The sequence below is a fragment of the Chenopodium quinoa genome, unplaced genomic scaffold (genome assembly GCF_001683475.1).
Source record: "Chenopodium quinoa cultivar QQ74 unplaced genomic scaffold, ASM168347v1, whole genome shotgun sequence".
Classification (NCBI taxonomy): domain Eukaryota; kingdom Viridiplantae; phylum Streptophyta; class Magnoliopsida; order Caryophyllales; family Amaranthaceae; genus Chenopodium; species Chenopodium quinoa.
In genome coordinates, this window is record NW_018743066.1 from 1714442 (window position 1) to 1736836 (window position 22395).

General features: G+C 34.5%; 2 protein-coding genes across 2 annotated transcripts; one reads left to right on the plus strand and one right to left on the minus strand.

Moving 5' to 3' along the window:
* Window positions 1–5848: 5848 nt before the first annotated feature.
* LOC110731327 (probable beta-1,3-galactosyltransferase 2) lies at window positions 5849–13925 on the minus strand. The gene is made up of 11 exons (XM_021911178.1): window positions 13514–13925; window positions 10493–10577; window positions 9838–9899; window positions 9504–9715; window positions 9342–9405; window positions 8536–8608; window positions 8325–8445; window positions 7380–7467; window positions 7172–7297; window positions 6849–6958; window positions 5849–6566 (listed from the first exon to the last, which is right to left on the minus strand). Exons 1-11 carry the CDS (start codon window positions 13636–13638, stop codon window positions 6418–6420), a joined length of 1215 nt encoding a protein of 404 aa, XP_021766870.1. The 5' UTR covers window positions 13639–13925; the 3' UTR covers window positions 5849–6417.
* A 3080-nt stretch (window positions 13926–17005) lies between these two features.
* On the plus strand, window positions 17006–19019 carry LOC110731328. Its single transcript, XM_021911179.1, has 3 exons — window positions 17006–17605; window positions 17689–18040; window positions 18128–19019. Exons 1-3 carry the CDS (start codon window positions 17039–17041, stop codon window positions 18193–18195), a joined length of 987 nt encoding a protein of 328 aa, XP_021766871.1. The 5' UTR covers window positions 17006–17038; the 3' UTR covers window positions 18196–19019.
* Window positions 19020–22395: the final 3376 nt, after the last annotated feature.

Genomic DNA, 22395 nt, shown 5'->3' on the forward strand with positions numbered 1-22395 from the left:
TAGGAAATCCTGAGATCGATTCTCACCCCGCCATTATGGCTCTCTAAACACACAAAAAAAAAAAACAATTGCCTCTTACATTGGATTTAGCTGTTTGTGCACATTATCTTGATCCTGGTTTTAACAAAAAGTTTGACATGCTTAAAAAAACAAAAAATGCAACGAAAGAATATGTGTTAGTTTGTCAGGACAACGAGTAAATGAAATTGAATAGCAACAATTATAGAATAACAACTTAAAATGTTTTTTTTTTTTTTTTTTACGACACGTTATATCCAAAACATAAGTCATATCGATAAGTTATTACTTCAGTCATCCCATAATATAATGTCCATCGAAATTTAGTTTCATCTTAAGTTTGATCTCAATGATACGTCTTGAAGATAGCGTAAACTGAAATAGGCACTACTTCGTACATAATTATAAGATGAAATACATATATGTTGATCTACGATACCAATAGACCTCACTCATAATAAATCAACGTTACAATATACTTTGTATTTTTATTGAATAGTATCAATACAATATTACACGTTACTTCGATATACCAAATACATTAAATATATAGCATGCATTCAATTTCTTAGTAAATGCAAAATTACAAAAATAACATAAATTTGAAAAAAAAATTATAGAGTAATTTTTTTCAAAGATAAAATACACTAGTCAGTACAAACATGGTATACATAAATCTATCTAAACATTGTAATGATTAAGTATAAATCAAATGTTATTATTTATATTACTAACAAAACTAATGCACTCCCAAATTGGCATAAAACAAGTTGTAAAAAAAATGGTGTTGAACAATTTATGCGCATCTAATTTAATTATATGATTTATAGAATTAATTTATAATCAAAGAGGGATCTTCTATAATATAATGCTTTAGTAATTCTTGTAGTTACACTATAATTTAAATGATTAATTCATTATGATGTAATGTCAAATTTAACATTATTGTATACCTATTTTCACAAATCACATACAAGTAGTATACAACTAAATTATTACCAATACTTATAGTTTGGAGTATTTATTAAATATGAAATTATATTACTATTTTTTTCTTTAATAATGATTAATTAACACTTAAGAAATACAAGTTTATCAACCAAACAAACCTAAAAGTTTGTAACCAACTTTCATTACCCTATCTCTTTATTTGTTAAGCCTATTATAATAACATGTGAATGTGAATAATGTGTGTTTAGTTGCTTACTCTGGCATACTATTCTTTTAAAGTAGTTTTATTATTACTTTTTTACTAGACATAGTTTGGTTTTGAAGGAAAAAGAAACGGAGGAAGTATTTTCTTAATTAAAAAACGGTGCAACAATTAAATTAAAAACAGTGCAACAATTATAAAACATAAAAAAGTTAAGATTTATCTTTCATTTTATAAGAATGCTACAACATCACTAATTAATTTGAATTCTATAAGTTATAAATTTATTTTGAATTATTTAAAATTCAATCCAAGGTTTTTTTTTTTACACACAAATACACTCTGTAGACAAATTTAACGATCTATCACATAGTTATGGTTTATGAAACTGATTTTGGCACACCAATATTAAGTTGACACACCCGATATATATATATGTAGAATGTGAAAATGAAGAGGAATATTAGAATTGTATCTCACATTTTTATAAAAAAGTAAAGAAATTGCATTCAATTTATAAGGTTAAGGGGTTGCTTCCCTCATTGCCATATGGTTTATTTTGAGGTGAAACACTTGGACTTATATAGTGGACACTCGTGGTGAATATGGTCAAAATCATCCGTTTACAAAAATCAATAAAACAAATATGCTAAAATCAATTTCCTATGGAGTATTTTTTTTCTTTTAGGTATATAACTAGCCTAAAAGTTAAATTATTAATCTTAAATTAAACATAAATAGTACGGAGTATCGACCAATGCTTGATTTTATTATGCGCATTGCCAAATGAACTCCATTTTGGGAAGGTACAAATGTACAAGGTATACAATCCTCAATTCCTCATTGCTACATAAATCATTTAATCCATTTCCTTAATATTGATTGAAGGTAAGAAAAAATCATGGTTTAATGATATAATTGTTTTCGTATTAACTTAATATATACCTTTAACTATATATTACTCTCTTTATTTACAAATTATCAATACTATATGAATTATTATTTAAAAAAAAATTATCAGTATAAAATTACACAATGAATCTACAATATAATATTATATGTTTTTATATACGGAGTATTAATGAGAATTATAGGTCAAAGTTTTTTTTAATGTTTTAACATGAATATGGAAATGAAGAGTATACAACTACAATTTCTCACATATACCCTAATTGATTTTTTTTTTTTTTTTTTTTTTTTTTTTTTTTTTTTTTGGGTGATGATATACATATGTTATCATGACAAATTTGTCAATACAACCTTTAGGGTTGTTAGTATGGAGCCTAAAACAAAAATATTACTCTAAGGGCCTATTCTCATTGATTGAAATCAGTTGAACTGAACTGAACTGAATTGAGCTGAACTGAACTGAAATGAGCTGAACTGAACATTTTATAAGAGAAGGAAATTATGAGCTGAGGTGAACTGAACTGAACTGAATTTCAACGTAAGAGAACAGGCCCTAAGTATGTATAATCAAGATTAACTAATACGGAGTATTATGCATCGATGCATTATTTACATCTACTTACTCTATAATTTATACTCACATTTAACATTTTCCTATATAAAAAAGTTAGTACCATTAAATAAATTATGTACAATTTTCTATCCCGACTTCCCTATTTAATTGAAAAGCTACGACACATTTACTTGGGATGAATAAACATTAATAACCTACTCTACTTCCCACCTATTTATTTTATTTATTATTTTATTAATAATAATAATAAAACCAAAAGAAACATACTCCAATAAAAGATGACTTACCGGTGGTTGAGAACATGAAAAAGGCAGTGTTGTGTTGCTCTCCCATATCCTGCATACAACAAAATTAATGTGCTCTACGCACCACCAATATTCATTACTACACGGGATATTGGCACGGCTCAATCAAATACACAAGGTTCTCTTGTACGAGAACCCGGTTTTCTGATTGAATCGTACCAATATCCCATGCATGACTTTAAACAAAAAAATACGTGTGAACCAAAACCAACCATAAGGGGGAAGAAGGGAAATGCTCATTTTATTGAAGATGCATAACTAGACAAGAAATTAAATTTTGGGATGTGTAGGGAATCCTAAGGATAAAATTGCGTACATCTGACACAGCCCTAAAAACCCTACTTGAGCGAAACCTTTTTTTTTTTTTTAATGGTTTGTTGTTGTTAAAGAGTTTTGAGAATTTTGGATGTTGATATAGGGGGAGAGAAAAGAGGAAGAATGAAATTTGAAAGTTTTGAGAGTGAATTCATTGAATTAATATGCCAACAACCAAATACATTAAAAAAAAAACAATAAGAGAGGGGAGGAAAAATGAAATGAGTAGGGCAAAAAGGAAATGATATAAAAGCCTCTAAATGTTTGGTATTTATGAGGATGAGTTGGGAAGGATGGGAAGAGGGGGGCAAGAATCAAGATGAATGTCAAAAAAGATGCTATTGTATTTAATTTTGAAATTCAAAATAATTATTTTGGGTTGATATGCAAAATTATTTATTGATTTAATATTTATATTTTTGGTAGGTGAACTAATAAAACACTGATTTAAATGGGGGCAGCTGAGTTTTTATGGTCCATTTTTGAGGTCAGAAATTATTGCTTTTTACTCTATATGATTTGATTTTTTCATTAAGATTTGGTAATATATTGAAATTGATTTGGAATTAGTCACCTTTTTAACTAACCACCCTTTCTATTTTCAAAGGGCTATGGATTATATGATGGGATCTTAGCAAATCGTGTATGATTGAGATGTTTAATTCTTGTAATTTGAGGGGATATCATATCATGGCTGATTCTTAGGTAATAATAGTATTATGATTTGGCAAAGAAATCAAAAAAGAAATAATAACATAACATAACTTATAGTCGAAATGTGGAAAAGTTTATTAAACAAATAGAGTGTTAATTGACGTACAAGGTTGACAATTACAATAATAAGAACACTTCTTATGTCAACATATTCAACTAATTCAAGTCGAAGTAAAAACAAGTGATGCAATTATGGTGTATTAGCGCATGTGATACACACAAAAGTCGTTTTTAAGATTTAGATGGCTAATAAAAAGTGAACCACCAACCTTTTAATTCAGAGAAATGTCTATTATCAGTGGCCAAGTAAATCTTGTATTTTAGAACTAATTTGAGTTTATCAAATATACTTTTAGCTAGATCTATTTAAAATGATTTGAACTTATCAAGACCTTGTTGAACTCATTCTCATCAAGTTATATTTGAGCGTTATCTTACTTATAAACTAGAATGTATTCGTGTTAAATTGCTAATGCATGTCATGTGAATACGTGATACATCAAACTTGCAAAGAAAAATGAAACATGATACGTCTTCTTATGAACTAGTATCTGTGTTAAATTGTTCATCAAAGTTGCTAATGCACTGGGTTTATTTATTTATTAAATATAACGGACTAGATGAAAGGCAAGACAACCATAACATAAATAAGGAGGTGAATTGAGTTTAAATTCCGTTAAGTACAATCTTCTGATGTAAGAGCAGTTTGAAATGAGTATATACTATCATGAGTTTGACAAAAATCCTAATAAGATGAATTCAATGAATAACTAGTACTCACTGATCTAGAAGTAAATTTGGTAAGGACTATAAAAGCTATGTCCAACATATTGAGCTCAAGTTTTACTTGTGGACCCAAATTTGATTGATAGATGTTTCTCTATGCAAATTGAAAATGGGTTGATCCTTTATTTCTTTCTTTGGGCACTTATTACTAATCTAGTGAAAGAGAAGACAGGTGATTTTTTGTCCCTAAAATGTATCTAGGACAAAAATGCTTGGAATGAGGGTAACGTATTAAGGAGCAACGTAATGGAATAACATGTGTAAAAAGTGAAGACGTAATGGTTGTTGGCTTATTAAATACTCTAGTTGTATATAAACTTAATTACAAAGTAGATGTGATGGGAGATATTAGAAAAGAGGATGTGTGAGATTCTAAGTTTGAATAACGTCATAAAAAAAAAGTGTGACAGTTAAATTGGGACATACATATTTGAATATTGTAACGATTAAATTGAGACAGAGGGAGTGCATAGCACTTCGGACCACCACCTAAACTCATTGTCATTCTCTTTATCTTGTTTGCATTATGCTCAATCTAAACATGTTTTAAGGAGTGAGGAGAGAGTTAATTTGTATGCTAATGTAATCTCTTTGAGAGCTAAAGTCACCCCCAAAGAGAAGGTAAAGGTAAGAAAGTATCTTTACTTTAACTTCACTAGAATAGAAAGTCATTAAAATTGGCATCAAATTGACTTAATATGACCACTCGTTACTACTTGAAGCTTCAAAGTTGAGGAGAGTGTTGGAATTAAGAGAAATGAAGCTTGAACTATCTTCAACAATGATCGAGTTTGAGAGATTATTTTATAGATGCTTTGATTGGAAATGGAAACTTATGAAAAGAACACATACATATTGGAGATGAAATTGTATTATCAAAGATAGCTGTTTGAGGTTTCCCTTGCAATGCTAATCACTAACATATTGCCATAAACAGAATCTATTCCCGTCTATCGAACAGCGAGTGCTAAATTCACTCCTGGAGGATGCATGTTTGAACAGGTTGGTCCTAATAGAAGTATCACCATCTCAACTGGAACAGGAAGTTGGTGTTGAGCTGATCTTTATTGCATGGAATAGAGAATTGCCTTTTTCCTTTGATGTGTAAAAAAAAGGTACAAAAGATACAAACAGTTTACAAATCTTTCTATAGTACAGTTTGACCTCCAACATACTTACCAAAATCGGCGGAGCAGAGGAGGTCATACAACAAGGTGGAGAAAGAATGAATCAACCTGAGATAACATCTGATACAACACACCTACTTACACAAGACTACCATCCGAAGCTCTCGTTGATATAATACATGTACAAAGAAAAAATTCTAACATGCTAACTGATCCGAACTGCACGAAAACAAAAGGGCAATTAATGGTAGAGAAACTCTCAATATTGGTTCTCTAACCAGTTGAATAATAGCTTAGAAAGTCCTTATTGCCTCCCCAAAATGCTGCTTGTCGCTTCCTCACTCATTCAAAATGGAGCACCACCAATATAAGTTTTCCTTTAACCCATCCACCAGTATTTTTATCTCACATGCAGGACGTGTTTACACAAAATTGCTCTATATGTGTCATATACATAGGCAAAGTAAAAAAGAATGATACCACTGCTGTATTCTATTGAGCTTGTGCGTGAGTTTTTCAAAAAGTGGCTTTCCATAGTTCATCCTCACTTTCCCCACAACGCTGGTGAACCTCATGAATCCTTTCATCAGAACGGCAAATGCCACTGCAGATCCAGTCGAATGAAGCACCACAAACATTTCCTGCCTGAGCTTTCCATTCACAATCTGTAGTGATACAACAAGCACAAAAAATAAAGTTGAGGTCGGTATCTTCTTTATCTATCAGAAGGAGACCAAGATTACAAGTACACTTCTACTGGTCTAGAAATAAAATTTGTATGGGATAGTAATGAAGATTGTATATGAGAATATGACTACTCACGGAATGGTTCATTAATATAGTTGTCTTAGAAGTGCATCTCCATAGACAAACATTTGTTATTCTATTCTCAAAAAAAAAAAAAAAAAAAAAATTGTAAAAATTAAAATTATGGGAAAAAATCCTACCTGGGGGAGTACCACAACATAGGTTCTTGTCATCAACATGTGTTACATCCAGACCAATAAGCCATGCTCCTAAAGAAACATCTTCATTCGCATATTTGTGCAGCAGATGTCTGGCAAATCATAAACATCACCAAAACAAATCACATTACTAATTAGGAAAAGAAACATTGTTCTGTTGAGTTGTCCATTTTTTAAGTAATTATGGTCCAAACACATTTAGAGTTAGCATATCATATAGCTAGCAGTTGTGGACTTAGCGGGTAGCCAAATCATTCAAAATATAAAATGACAACTCACAAAGATGCTTAAAGTTGTGGATTTACTTGTTAATGGCTATATAGGTTGCCAAGTCATTTGAAATAGCATATAGCTGTCCTGTAGCATGTCGGAAATACTTATTTCCCTCTCCACCAAATTTCCAATGCTCTGGTTCTTGATATCTCACTCCCCTGTTCATGATAAGCAGCCGTTAGGAGCTATAAATTAATGGTCCCTTATAGTATATCAAAAATGACGGACAACTCAAATTACTTTTTAGCAAGGATTGGACCAGACTTCATGCAACCTACATATACTCTAGGCTTCAAGCGATGGCTGGATAAAATCTTCCCTAATGTGCCTGCATCAACAAAATCTAGGTAAAAAACACAACCTCAAAGTATAGACGCATAAACCTGTTGCTATGAGAACTAAATTATCATTAGAACAAACTGTCTTGCTTTATTGAAAATAAGAATATGGTTGTATCAAAAAAGGCTTTCCTTTGAGAGGTCAAGACTCAAGAGGATGAGATGAATTCCACTACCTAGCTAAAACAATCGAATATATAGCTATACATTACGAAGTACTCTGTATAAAACATGGCGACCATGAAGCGATAAAAAACTAAGATTCAAAGCACAATTTTCACATTTTCCCAGTAAGAATAATCCATATACAGCCGACATCCCTCATCAAAATTTGTTTAGACTACAGTAGCTGCCTTCAGCCGACATTATCCTTGTGTTTGAACATTGTAACTCTAAACAATTAATCATTATGGCCACAAAATGTTTAGCTAGAGATAAAAAGGTTACCTTGAACTCCACTTTATTTACTTTTCAGAATACATTAAAGAAGAGGCCATTGGGTCTTTCAGTCAGTACTACACAAAGTACATTAATTCTTTGTGTAAAAAAAATTATGGGAAATGCTTGGACAAGAATGGCTGAAACTTCTATTATGTTCCTGTATAAAATCTATTCTATTCATGAACATCTTCAACTGCACAAACTACTATGAGAGCCAGACAAAAAGAGTTAAAATTTATAAATGGTTGCAAAACCCTCCCTCTTCTAGCAGTAGCACATCATGCTAGATGCTACATCATGCATTGATTTTAGATACTAGTTAAAAAAAATTGGCTTGAAAATGTGGGCACTTGAAAAAGCCTATGGAAGGGATTTAAAGAATGAAAGTACTTGATAAACTCTTTACCTGGATTAACATGAACATCGTCATCTACTTTTACATAAAAGTCAGCATCCCACAGGCCAACAGCAGTGGAAAAGTATGTCCTTGTCTTGGCTGAGAGTTCCAAATAGCCCTCTACATGTTCCTGCTTATAGTACACATTTACAGTTTAAAAGAGAAAAAAATAGTGGTTTTCATGTATCATAGTTAAGATCAAAAAGGATACAGAGCTCACCAATCTCAAAAAGTCTCCATGTTTGTTATCCTCTGCTTCGATTGCCTTATCAAGAATTCCACCAGATGTTGAACTGATGACAAAAGATGTTTCACACAGTTACATTTTTTGTACAATTGTTCTTATACAAAAGAATCTCTCATAGATTAATCATTTGAGAAAAACAGAAGGAAAAACCAGCCAAGGTCAACATCAGATTACGAAAACATAACATTATAAAGGCTTGAGGTGACCTTGAGTCAATGAAGGATAGCGTGTTTATAACCCGTTAAATTGACAGTAAAAGGCAAAGCGTATGGTTCCAACCACCCAAGTGGCCTCCCAGGGTCTTGTGGGGTCCATGGGAAGCACCTCGTCTTCTTTCCTTTTTGGGCCCAGAAAAGGTGAAAATTTTCCAAAACTGAAGACTATAATCCATGCATTTAGGAAGAAAAAAAATTACAATTGAAGTGGATTGGGGGGTGTCTAATGGCGTCATAAAAGTTGGTTTAGAACCATACTAAGCCTACCAAAAGGTCTAAAAAGTCTCAAAATGAGTTTGATTCAATTATGTGGCCATTTCAAAGATCTATTTTCAGCACCACCCCATAAAAAAAAATTAAAAAAAGCCACTTCACCACCAGCTGGTGTTCCTGCAAGTGCAAAAATCTGTACCCATTTACAAACAAAGCCAACGGCTAAAGAACCACTTCCTATACATTGATCAAACTTCATGGGAATAAAAGTCCACGGTGGGGGAAGTGAAGAAAATATATGAAGGTACAGCATAACATTTATTCTTTAAACTGCATAACCTTCAAGATTACCTGTGGCCAATAACAAATCGTATAACAATGCCCTTTTCTTCTTCCAACTTCTTTCTTTTGTCACCTTGATATCACAAAATAGATCCATAGGTAAGCACATTTATAGAAGAAAAGAAGAAATATTACAAAATGAATGCCCAACCACAAGTTTATTGTAAGCACCTTGTGGCATCCAAGTTGCACGAACTGAATCTCTTCGTTTCCGGCTATTAAAAGCAGTGTTAATTCCTATGACCATCAAATATTTTCGTTTAGAAGTGAAGTCAGCAATTCTCAAGCTCTCTGTTACAGGAGATCCATTCATTATTGACTCCTGTGCTGCTCTTGCAGCAGCTAATTCTTCCTCAAGTTTTGAAATTGTTTTATCCAATGAACTGTATCAGAATAAGTCATCCAGTTCATTACACAGGAGTTATGAGCAAAAATAAAGGTGCATGTTATGAGCAAAAATAAAGATGCATAAGTGAAAAGATTATTCAAGCATTAGAGAGCTTACTGTATGCTGTTGCCTTTCACCAAGGATTCCCTAGGGACGTGATTAGATTCATGCCGAAAAACCTTCATATTGTGATAGGAAATGTTGGGTTAGATGTAATGGTAATTTACATATTAAGAAGGATAAGCTTGGAATAAAGAGGCAAGTATTACTTAAAACTTGACAAGTGAAAATTGTAAATATGAGCATGAGTCACTCAGTAGTTTGATGAGGAGAATAGTTTATGATGCCATACTAATATATTAGGTGTTTGTTTAGATATTGTGCAGCTAAGATGATTGCATACGAATTTAACCACCTTCACAGCATATCTGGATAATGCTTTAGAGATATGCGCTTTATATAACATCAAAGGCAAGTCATCATTGCACTGATAATTGAAATAAGCTAAACTATTACTAAATAAATCAGTCCAAGTCTAAGCCACACTGAAAGAGCTCAATAATTTACAAGAGCCAAGGTATGACTGAACTTTTCTACAAAACAGGAGAGCCAAAGCTCTGCGAATTAGTCAGTGGAACAGGGAAAAGGTCTAGTTTTCTAGTGGCAGAGCTAGAAGAATGGGTGAGTTCTATCAGCATGAAGATTTCAAAAGCAAATTTCATTCATATATTTGAATTGGGGCTGGAAGATAGTATCCTAAGAGGATAGACACCTGTTTCTGCTCTTGTTTTGTCCGTATGCCTTCACCTCTACTCCTTGTATTTACAGTATCGTTTTCTTCAGGCATCATCCATATCCTGGGACATGACCAATGTTGTTAGGAAACATACATCACGAGAAGAGTTATAATCGCCACAACAGTTCTACAAGAATGTACAAGAAACTACTAAAAGTTCAATGCCAGAATCTGTAAAGGCAACTATTTAGCTTATTGTTGAATCTTATTTTTATACTCATAAATTCATAAATCATAATTATATCGTAACAGATGCATATAATTTAACCACATGAAACTAAACCTTTCTTAGCCCTTAAATCACGCATAACCATTCAACTAAATTCACATGTAGGTTTATCACAAACCTCTTTCACAATTGTAGGTTAAGGCAGTGTGCATTTAACAAACCAATTTTACATGAATCTCTTGGTATCATTCACCAAAGCATTGTACTTGTGCAATCGCAGTTAGAACTAGTATAACTACAAGTACTAACAATGAAGGAACTTGCTTGGACTATTGACAACAAAAATGAAGTGCTAACTGAAAAGGTTCACCCTTTTGCTTTTACAAATCCAAGCAGCCTATAAGTGAGTAGCTTAGTGACAGTACCAACATGGTGAGAGCTTTAACAGTGAAAGGACAGTTGGAATCACAGTAATTGACATGCATCAAGAAAGATAGAAACGATTTGGAATCTACTCAAACTTTGGCCCATGATTTTACTCGAGAGAAGGATGCTTGTGGCCACTCGAAACATGAGAATGTAATGCTCAATGTGAAACTCAGATACAAAGCAACTAAATTTTAGTTAAATTGTCATTGTAGCCCTGTATTTTGGTTGATTATATATAGTCACAAAAGAAAAAAATATACATACTAGTATATCTTTTTTAAATGACCCTGTATTAACGGATATTCTACAGCATGACAATGATGATAAATTTTTGGTTAATTTTTCTATTGAATACCCCATTAAGGTAAAGTAAGGGTTAATTATACATTCAGGCACAATATTGCACAAATGAAAACACAAAATTGTTTTAGAACATTGATATAGGGCCATATGGATTAAGATTTCATGTAATAACATGAATTTTCAGTACTCGTATGTTGCTCTATATGTTATCTTGTGCTATAATAAAATCAATCGACCTTAGATGATCTTACAAAAGCATACTTAGCAGACAAAATAACCAAAATCAATCATTAATGTGATATTGTAGAATAAGCATAAATACAGTGTCATTAGAAAGCATAGCCTTTTTTCCCTGTTTAGTGGTTACCCTATATACTCAGCCAAACACATAAGAATTTATCATTTATTATTATGGAGATAATCAAAACATAGAATGAGATATTTATCATTCTCAGGGCTATATTGCCCTATTGATGGGCTTTCTGTGGTTCCAAACATTTTATGACTATCGCGGACAACCCCACATCCACTTCAATTTTGGAAAAATTCCAAAATTGGTCTGAGACTCTGAAAGTGTAGATTATAGCCTTTGATTTTGGACAATTTTCAGCTTTCCCAGATCTGGAAAATACAAGAGAATGAGGTGCTTCCCATACATCCCACGAGACCCCAAGAGGCCATTTGGGTGGTTGAAATCATCCACTATGCCTCTTAACTATCAATTTGCCGGTTACAAGCACATCTCTCTACATTAACTCATGGACACCAAGGACCTTTTATGTTAATGTATATGGTTCCAAACAACATAATATGACCACAGGAAACATCCTTACCATCACTTGATTTTTCTCGACACCATATCCCAAAATCTCCAATAATGGTCTTAATTTGAATATTAATGCTTTCAGATCTGGCATACATATTCAGGCCATTACAACCGCTTCTCAACAGAAACTTGACTTCCAATAATGCCCAGATATTCAAAGTTTGAACACAGAATCAACATGAGTATGAAGACTGCTAATGGTACTCCACGCATGAAGCATCCCAAGAAAAACTTAAAGTAACGCATATGCGATGCAAGTTGGCACCTATACTGCCTTAAGGACTGAGTGACTGACATCACAGCGGACCAATCCAATAGTTATCATAATAAGTCAACAATAAACTTGCAACTGCAGCATTAGAACAGGATTTTCTTAACCAGGTTTTCCTCATGCACTTCTAGTTGATTCAACTTTCCCTATTATAGTACCAGTGATATCACATTAAGATAGTACTGTTAATCCTCTGCACACAGCAATTGAGAAAGAGATCATAAAGAAAAGGCATCTCAACCTTAATTCACATTAATCATACAATCTCCATCTCCTACGACTCTACGAGTTCAGCCACCCAACCAGCAAACCACTCTCAAGCAAAAAAAATCATAGCGCCTCCTTACACAACCTCGGAGAACCCATGATATCCACCAATGAGTCAATAGCCATAGCAAACCTATCCCAATTGGCAATCCTCCAGGGTGCTGCAGCAGTAGACATCATTCAACTACTCCTTCAGCTTGCAATTGCAAAGGGTGATAAATTTCACTCTCACAGCTCCTTGACCGGTTCGCCAATGATCTCCCTCCATGGAATGCGGCATTGACACTCTCTCTAATCATTGCTCAATAATCACCAGTTTGTAGATAGAGGGAGCATTAATTGATCCTAGGTTTTTGGTTTCCCGCAAATTGCAAATTTCCCCAAAATCCTACTTTTTAACTAAGAAAGTGCTAATCTACCTACTACTAGATCAGAAACTCTTCTGCTCTAAAATAACAAACACAATAAACAACATTATTACAATTTCTACTGCAATGATCTCTGCTCAATCCACAACACATTTCCACATAATATTCCAAATTTCCAACTCATCAAATTATAAAAATTAATTCTTGATCACTTAAAACCCCATTTAAAATCAAATCTCAATACCCTTTCCCAAATTAAGATAATCATAAAATTTACAGCATTAATTAAATGCACAATAAATTAAACACAGAAAAAATAATCACAAATATAGGAACAAAAATTAGAAAAAAGGAAAAAAGTTACCTTTCTGTGAAGAACATTCCAGCACAAAAGCTACCAATACATAGCAAGATTACAAAATTCCGAGGTAAAAAATTCCTTGAAGATGATTCATTTCCACCAAATCCAGCTCTATTTTTCACCGACATTTTTGTTCTGGGTTTTCTCTCAATAAGCTCATTTACAAAGAACAAAGAAAAAAGATTGCAACTTTATTTTAGTGAAACTATGACACTGCAAGTAAGTAATTTGGTACTTATTTCTCAAGTCAAAAACCAAATTGATGATCTGGTTTGGTGATGTTTTTTAAAATTTCTCTTTCCAATTCACACGAGATAATATTACATTATAAGAAAACGAGTTATATTTGAGTATTTAATTAACACTTGTATTTTCTACTTGTGGATTTTCTTGTTTTTTCCAACAAGACAATTATTGGGAGATTAAGATCCAAAATCAAGAATTAATGGATACCCTACCAACAACACCAACCACATGACGTCGTAACAGTATTATATCCTTCAAATACCAAATGGGTTGGTCACTTGGGTTGGGTTGGTGTATTGAACTAATTTCCTGAGTTTGGAGTATTTTGTACAACCAAAGTTCATAGCTTAAGGTTTCGAGATCTATACCTAAGTACAGTCCTTAACTTTAGTTTGTCAAGTTTGGCTCGAGTTTGGTTAATTGGGGTTCTTTAATTAGGCATAATTAAGTGTAAGTGGGTCTTATTCGCAAATATAACTAAAAGCAAGATTAGCGCAGTCTCATCTTAAGACTTTACTCCGTAATTCATTGCCACATCAGCTTTTTAGATTAAATTTTTTTTTTTCTAATTTATAATTATGTAAGACTCCTTAAGACTCGATAAAACTTATCTCTTCAATCGCTCAGACTCATTTTTTTACATATAAATTATATTATTAAAGTTTGGGAAATTCTCATTGATAGCCTCGTACTTTTGCTTATTTCCACTGATAGCCACTTTTTATATGAATTATCTTTGGTAGCCTCAAACTTTTTAAATTTTACTTCTGTAGCCATATTTACTATAAAACGTTAATTAGAACGTTAATTTTAATTGGAGTCAAATACTTAACCCATGCATTTATGATCTCTCACTAACTCCACCCACTTGTAACCGAGTCAGTCATAAAACACCAAACCCTTCTCTTTTTTTAGAACAACAAACCCTTTCTCATTTCTTCATCTCATTCTAACATTGCTGGGTATAATTTTGCTTGAGGAAGTCACAATTACAGTAGATAGCACGAAGGAATCATCAATTGCGAACGAAAGATCGATTTAAGGGTAGCTTCATTCCAGGTATGTGTTAGAGAAATTCACAATTACAGTCGATGCTCTGTTATTGTGTGATTGCGTGTAAGTGAGTAATTTGGGTGAAAGTTAGGTTTTTGTTAGTAAAATATGCAAATTAATGGTTTATTTTTGTAAATTGTGTGGTTTAATGTCGATAATTATGTAGATTCAAGATTTATTTTTGTTAATTTTGTGGGTTTTTTTTGTTAAATGGGTTAATTATGCAATTTTGCATGTATGTGTTAGGCCTCAAAGTTAGGCGTTGAATTTCATATGCTGGCGAATTTCGTATGTTATTGTTTCATGTTACCTCAAAGTTAGGCATAAATAATGGGTTAGGCCTCAAAGTTTTGCATGTATGCTATTGAATTTTGTATTATTATTGCTTGATGTGGGTAAGTGGTTAGGACTTGTGTTGATTGTTCTGAAATTGGTTGATGTGGGTACGAGCTTACTATGGACATATGAAAGGGTTTCAAATGATTATTCTGAAATTTACCTCTATGTTTTTTTTCTGAAATTGTACCTTTTCTTTGTCTTATAATAATGCAGAATGAATTACCCAGTGGTGCTTAAATTTCAATATAATCGTAGTGATATTGATGTTGTGGTAGATGATGTTGATAAGGTGAACTTGATTGACTTAATAATTGAGTATTGGGAATTAGCTAGGCAAAATGACACACCCACACCCAGAAATCCTAGGTTTGAATATTGCTATAAGATGATGATGTATGAACTTAGGTTAGATGGTCAGTTAATGGAGATGTTTGAAAGGCTGGTTGGTAAGTATGTGATTCATATTTGGGTTGAGGAGGGTGAGGGTAAAACAGATGTAGTACAGGCGGCTTATGAGTTGATGGTTGGGAGGATAAATAAACAACTTAAGGAGCAGTGGAAGGAGGAAGCACTTAAAGCTTTAAATGAACCTGAACCCATTAAAAAACAAGTCACACCAGTCAATGTTGAACCATCTACCACTTATATTCTTGATGCACAAGCTGATGATAATGGACCTAAAAAATTGGTTCCTAGGAGAAGGGTTGAAGAGGTAGATGAGAGAATGGAGATAGGTAATGAAATTCATCATATGGTACTCTCTCCAAGTAGACAGGTTGCAGAAGATGTGCTACATAATCAAGCTGAAAGAGGGAGAGGGAGAGGGAGAGGGAGAGGGAGAGGCAGAGGGAGAGGAGGGAGAGGCAGAGGGAGGTTTAGCAGAAGCTATGGGAGGGAGAGGAGGGTCAGGAGAAGGGAGGGGAGTGAGAGGAGGGAGAGGCAAAGGGAGAGGTAAGCAAACTGGTTACACCTTTGAGCAATGGTTGAGTAGTTCAAATCCTAGACTAGACATTGTAACTGAACCACCCCAAAATGACCAATCCCAGCATGTTGTTGAACCAATAGTGGTCCTAAGGAGGAGTCCTAGGAAACAATCACAAAAGCAACCTACCCTAGAAATTCAAACCATTCAAACTCCAGTCAACCCAACCCCACAAATTCCAACTCCAATCAACCCAACCCTAGAAATTTCTGATCATGGAAAGACTTCTGATCAAGTTGGTTCATCTAGGTCTTCTAAGGTTTTTCCTACAATTAAAAGGAAGGTGCCTTTGACAACTGCTAGGAGGAAAGGTCTGCAAGTTTCTGTTAGTGAGGGAAGTAATAGTTTGAGTCAAGGGGTTAAGAGCAGAAGGACAGATGCACTCACTGTTAATTTAGGTGATGATGATCAGAATTTAGTGAGTGATGATGATGATGAGGAAGACAATTATGAACCTGTTGGGGGTGATGAAAATGAGGACAGTGAGGATGAGAGCCTTGATGAAGAAGACCAAGAAGAGGAAGTTAGTGGGGCTATTATTCATGATAATTTTGATCCTTTTGAGGCTGAGGTATTTGATGATGGCGATGATGATGATAATTACTTCATGAGGTTGTACAGAAATGGGGAGTTATACAAAGATGAGGAATTTGGGGAAATTATTCTTAAGTCTTGGCAATTGTTTACTGACAAGCAGCATTTGAGGGATGTGGTAAGGGATTATTGCATCCAATGTGGTTTTTCTGTGGTAGTTGATAGGGCAACAAACTTGAGGTACACTGTACTTTGCTCTGCTGAAGGATGTGAATGGAGGTTGCATGCATCCAAGCTACCTGATGGGATTACATGGGCTTAAGTCCATAAAAAATCCCGAGCATACTTGCAGTGGGTTGGATGTAAATAACCCTATGGTTAGTGCTTCATGGGCATCAAGAGTCTTGATTGAAGACATCCGGGCTAATAATGATATTTCTGCCAAATCTTTAAATGCCATTCTATTTCAAAGATTTGGTGTTCAGATGGCTATAAGCACACTATACAGGGTTAAGCATAAGGCATTGGCTGAAATTCATGGTTCTCATGATGAGTCTTATGCTTTTTTACCCAAGTATTGTGAGATGATCAAGTCAACCAATCCTGGGTCATTTGTATTTTGTGCTTGGGTTCAGTTACAGGAGCATGAAAAACCATTGGTTTTTAAGAGCATTTTCATTAGTTTTAAAGGAGTTCTCGATGGTTTAAAGGCCTGTAGAAGCTTGATAGGGGTAGATGGTGCACACCTTAAGGGAAATTATGGGGGTGTGTTGTTGTCTGCAGTAGCTTTAGATGCCAACAATGAGTTGTACCCTTTTGCATGGGCGATTGTATCTGGAGAAGATACCGACAATTGGTGCTTCTTTGTGTGGAATCTGAAGAACATGTTGAAGGATCTTGGAAGAGGGAACAGCTGGTGCATAATCTCAGATCGACAGAAGGTCAGCCCCATAATTCATTATATACTTTTGGCTTTTGTTACAATTCATTCATGTACTAACCATTGTGGTATCTGATTATGCAGGGGATTAATTTGGCATTAACTGAGTTATGGAATGAAGCTGACAAAAGGTACTGTTGTAAGCACCTTGTGGCAAACTGGAAGAAAGCATTCCCAGGGCCATTATTGTTTTCTCTTTTCTGGAAATCATGTGGTGCATTCTCACCATTTACCTTCAAGAAAGCCATGGAACAACTTGACAAAGTTAATCAAGCTGGGAGAAAATGGCTATCAAACTTAGGAGATCAGACAAGGTGGACTAAACACAAGTTTAACACTGAGCTAAAGTGTGATGTCAACAAAACAAATTTTGTTGAAAGTTTTAATGCGACTCTGGGACTGGACAGATGTAGGCCCGTGTTGACCTTACTTGAAGGTATAACATGCCACTTTCATTAACTTTGTCGCTTTTCAGTTTATGCACACATCCATGAAATGATAGTATGTGTAAATTTGTTTGTAGGGATTAGAAGAAACACTATGGTTAGGATCGCTTCAAGAAGACAACAATGTGAAACTTGGGAGAGGTAAGACATCTGTCCTAACATTGCAAGAAGAATCCAGAAGCTTAGTCATGCAAGTAGGGACTGCATCCCATACATGGCAGGGGAAGGAGAGTATGAAATCCTAACTGGCAAGTCTGTTCTCCCAGTTAGCTTAAACAAACACACTTGCTTGTGTGGAGCTTGGCAGCTAACTGGTATACCATGTAAACATGGTATTAGAGCAATAATTCATGCAAGGTTGGATCCACACTCATTTGTGCATGAGTGGTATTCTGTGAGCAAATACAAGGAAGCTTACAGCTCTGGTATCAAGTCTATCCCAGACGTTGAGCATTGGCCAGAGATTAATATGCCAGAGATCAAGCCACCAATTGTGAAAAGGGCAATAGGGAGACCTTGCAGAAATAGGAAGAGAGCTGATGATGAAGAAAGGAAGGGTAAAAGGGCTAAGACCGTAAAATGCAGTAAGTGTCAGGCATATGGACACAATACTTTGACCTGCAAAGGAGGTCTGACATCAAAACAAAAGGCAACCACTAGTCAGAAGGGAAAGAAGAAACAACCTGCATCCCAACAGTTCAATGCATCCTCCTCCCAGCCAGTAAAAGGAAAGAAGAAACAACCTGCATCCTAGCCTTGAATCTGGAGAAGATGTTTGATTATTAAGCTGAAGTAGATTTTTTTTTTTAACTTAACAATGAAGTGTTAACATGTTCAAGCCTTGTCATTTGAAGACATAGTATTAGTTAAGTGTGGGTGAATATGATCTTGACTTTTGGAAATTATATTCATGAAATTTATGTTAACAGTTATGGCAGGGTATTAATTTTGGTACTACTCATTTGAATATTTTTTTTCCACATTATCCTTGAAACATACATAATTTTCTACTCAATTGGAAAATGATTAACAAAAGGTTTTCATTTTATTCATATTTTAAAGCAGCATACAACCTAGTTCGCTTCTCTATTTCACTACAATACATTAGTTCATCAGCACAATAAATAAGGAAGTACATAAAAAGTCATTACAACAACCCACTTCACACATATCTTCAACCCTTCATTCATGGCAGCACAAACAACAGAGCAAATCCCTTCCCTCCAAATTACAACATCTGAAGATTCCACCCATGAAAAAAATCCACACAGGTTGCACTTGTAGTATGGTCTTTCGGGGTTGCTCCTTGTGTCAGAGATCCTAACATCAGCATTCTTCATTGGATAACAGCTGCATCTTCTCATTTTTACCCACTCTTCAGCCATAACCATAAAAGGGGGAAGGAAAAGAAAAGATGAGAGGAGGGAGGCATAAAGATTGAAGGTATGGGGTGTTTATTTATGGTGGGAGGTCTGGTTGCATTTTGGTGGGAAACTTTGGAGCCAAAAATAAGTAAAATATAACCCTAGTTAGTGTATAAACCATGATTCATTAAAATTAACGTTCTAATTAACGTTTTATAGTAAATGTGGTTACAAAAGTAAAATTTAAAAAGTTTGAGGCTACCAAAGATAATCCATATGAAAAGTGGCTACCAGTGGAAATAAGCAAAAGTACAAGGCTACCAATAAGAATTTCCCTTAAAGTTTTTCAAAAATTAAAAAAAAAATATTAATTGAGTGCTAAATTGAGTCTTAATTTTCAAGACTCCACTTCAAATTTTATTAAGATCAAACTTCTTAAATGGTATAAAATAATAAAGTCTTGTCTTAAGACTAGAGCTGTCAAAAGTTGACCCGACCCAAAATACCGACTCAAACCCGATTATTAATTGATCCATCTAAACCCGAAAAAATGGTGACCCAAAACCGACCTGACCAGAAACCAACCCTAAACCCGAGTATGTGATACCCGAACCCGCACATCGACTGACCTGGAGATGACCCGACCCGAATGTAATATGTAAATAATTGACCTGAACCGAACCCGACTCGAACTGAAATTGACCCAGCCCCGTTTTAACCCATCAAAACCTGAATTTAACCCGACTTGAATTCAACCCGACCCGTTCCTAACCCGGCCCGAATTTAACCCAACCAGTGAACCAAAAATAAAAATTGCCGAAATGTTTACCATGGTCCCTAATACCCTCCGGAAGTCCAATTGGCTGGGTGGAACCATCCAATTTGACTTTAAACAGCCAATTTACCGCTTTACAACTTGCACCGATTTCATTAATTCAAGCCTACCACAAACATTTATGACAACATATAATGATCATATATGGTTCCTAATGGCATTATATGGCCCCGAGATTTATCCCCTTAAATCTCAACGATTTTCCATACCGGCCTCAAAACCTCCAAAATTTCTCAAAAAGCGTGAATATTAGCCTTAAATTTTGGAAGTTTTTGACTTTTTTTCACATATAAATAAAAATTTCCGAAATGTTTACCATGATCCCTAATACGATCCGGGAGTCCAATCGGGTAGGTGGAACCATTCAATTTGCCTTTAATTGGCGAATTTATCGTTTACAACTTGCACCGATGTCATCAACTCAAGCCTACCACAAACATTTATGACAACATATAATGATCATTTATGGTTTAAACAGTATTATATGACCCCGAGATGTATTTCCTAAATTCTCAAAGCTTTTTCGACACCAAACCTAAAAAAAATTCTCAAAACGCTTGGATATTAACCTTCAATTTTGGAAATTTTTAACTTTTTTTCACCCGAAAATAAAAATTGCCGAAATGTTTACCATGGTCCCTAATACCCTCTGGTAGTCCAATTGGGTGGGTGGAACCACCAATTTGTCTCTAAACGGCCAATTACTGGTTTACAACTTGCACTGATTTCATTAACTCAAGCCTACCACGAACATTTATGACAACAAATAAAGATCATAAATGGTTCCAAACGGCATTATATGACCCCGAGATATATTCCCTAAAATCTCAAGTCTTTTCGCACCGGGTCTCGAAACCTCCAAAATTTCTCAAAAAACGTGGATATTAGCCTTCAATTTTGGAATTTTTTGGCTTTTTTTTTTTGCCAGTAAATAAAAATTTCCGAAATATTTACCATGGTCCCTAATACCCTTCGGGATTCCAATTGGATGGGTGGAACCATCCAATTTGTCTTTAAACGGCGAATTTAAAGGTTTATAACTTGCACCGATTTCATTAACTCAAGCCTACCACGAACATTTCTGACAACATATAATGATCATATATGATTCCAAACAATATTATATGACCCCGAGATGTATCCCCTAGAATCTAAAGCCTTTTCGACACCGGGCCTTGAAACCTTCGAAATTTCTAAAAAAAAGCATTAATATAGCCTTCAATTTCGGAATTTTTTTTGCTTTTTTTCGCCCGGAAATAAAAATTGTTGAAATGTTTACCATGATTCCTAATACCATCCGGTAGTCCAATAAGATGGGTGGAATCATCCAATTTGCATTTAAACGGACAATTTACCGATTTACAATTTGCAATGATTTTATCAACTCAAGCCTACCACAAACATTTATGACAACATATAATGGTCATTTATGGTTTGAAACGTCATTATATGACCCCGAGATATATCAAATATCATTTCTTTTCGACACTTGGGCCCCGAAACCTTCGAAATTTCTTAAGAAGCGTGGATATTAGCCTTCAATTTTGGAATATTTTGGACTTTTTTTCGCCCGGAAATAAAAATTGCTGAAATGCTTACCATGGTCCCTGATACCCTTTGGGGCCCAATTGGGTGGGGGAAACCATCCAATTTGCCTTTAAACGACCAATTTACCGGTTTACAACTTGCACCGATTTCATTAACTCAAGCCTACAACGAACATTTATGACAACAAATAATGATCACATATGGTTCCAAACGACATTTTATGACCCTGAGATGTATTCCCTAGAATTTCGAGACTTTTAGACACCGACCCCTGTAGACTCCAAAATTTCTCAAAAAGTGTGGATAATAGCCTTTAATTTTGGAATTTTTAGACTTTTTTTCGCCCGAAATTGATAATTGCCGAAATGTTTACCATGATCCTTAATACCCTTCAGGAGTCCAATTGGGTGGGTGGAACCATCCGATTTGTCTTTAAACGACCTATTTACCTGTTTATAATTTGCACCGATTTTATTAACCCAAGCCTACCACGAACATTTATGACAACAAATAATGATCATAGATGGTTCTAATCGGCATTAAATATCCCCAAGATGTATCCCCTAAAATTTCAAGACCTTTTGACACCAAGCCCCGA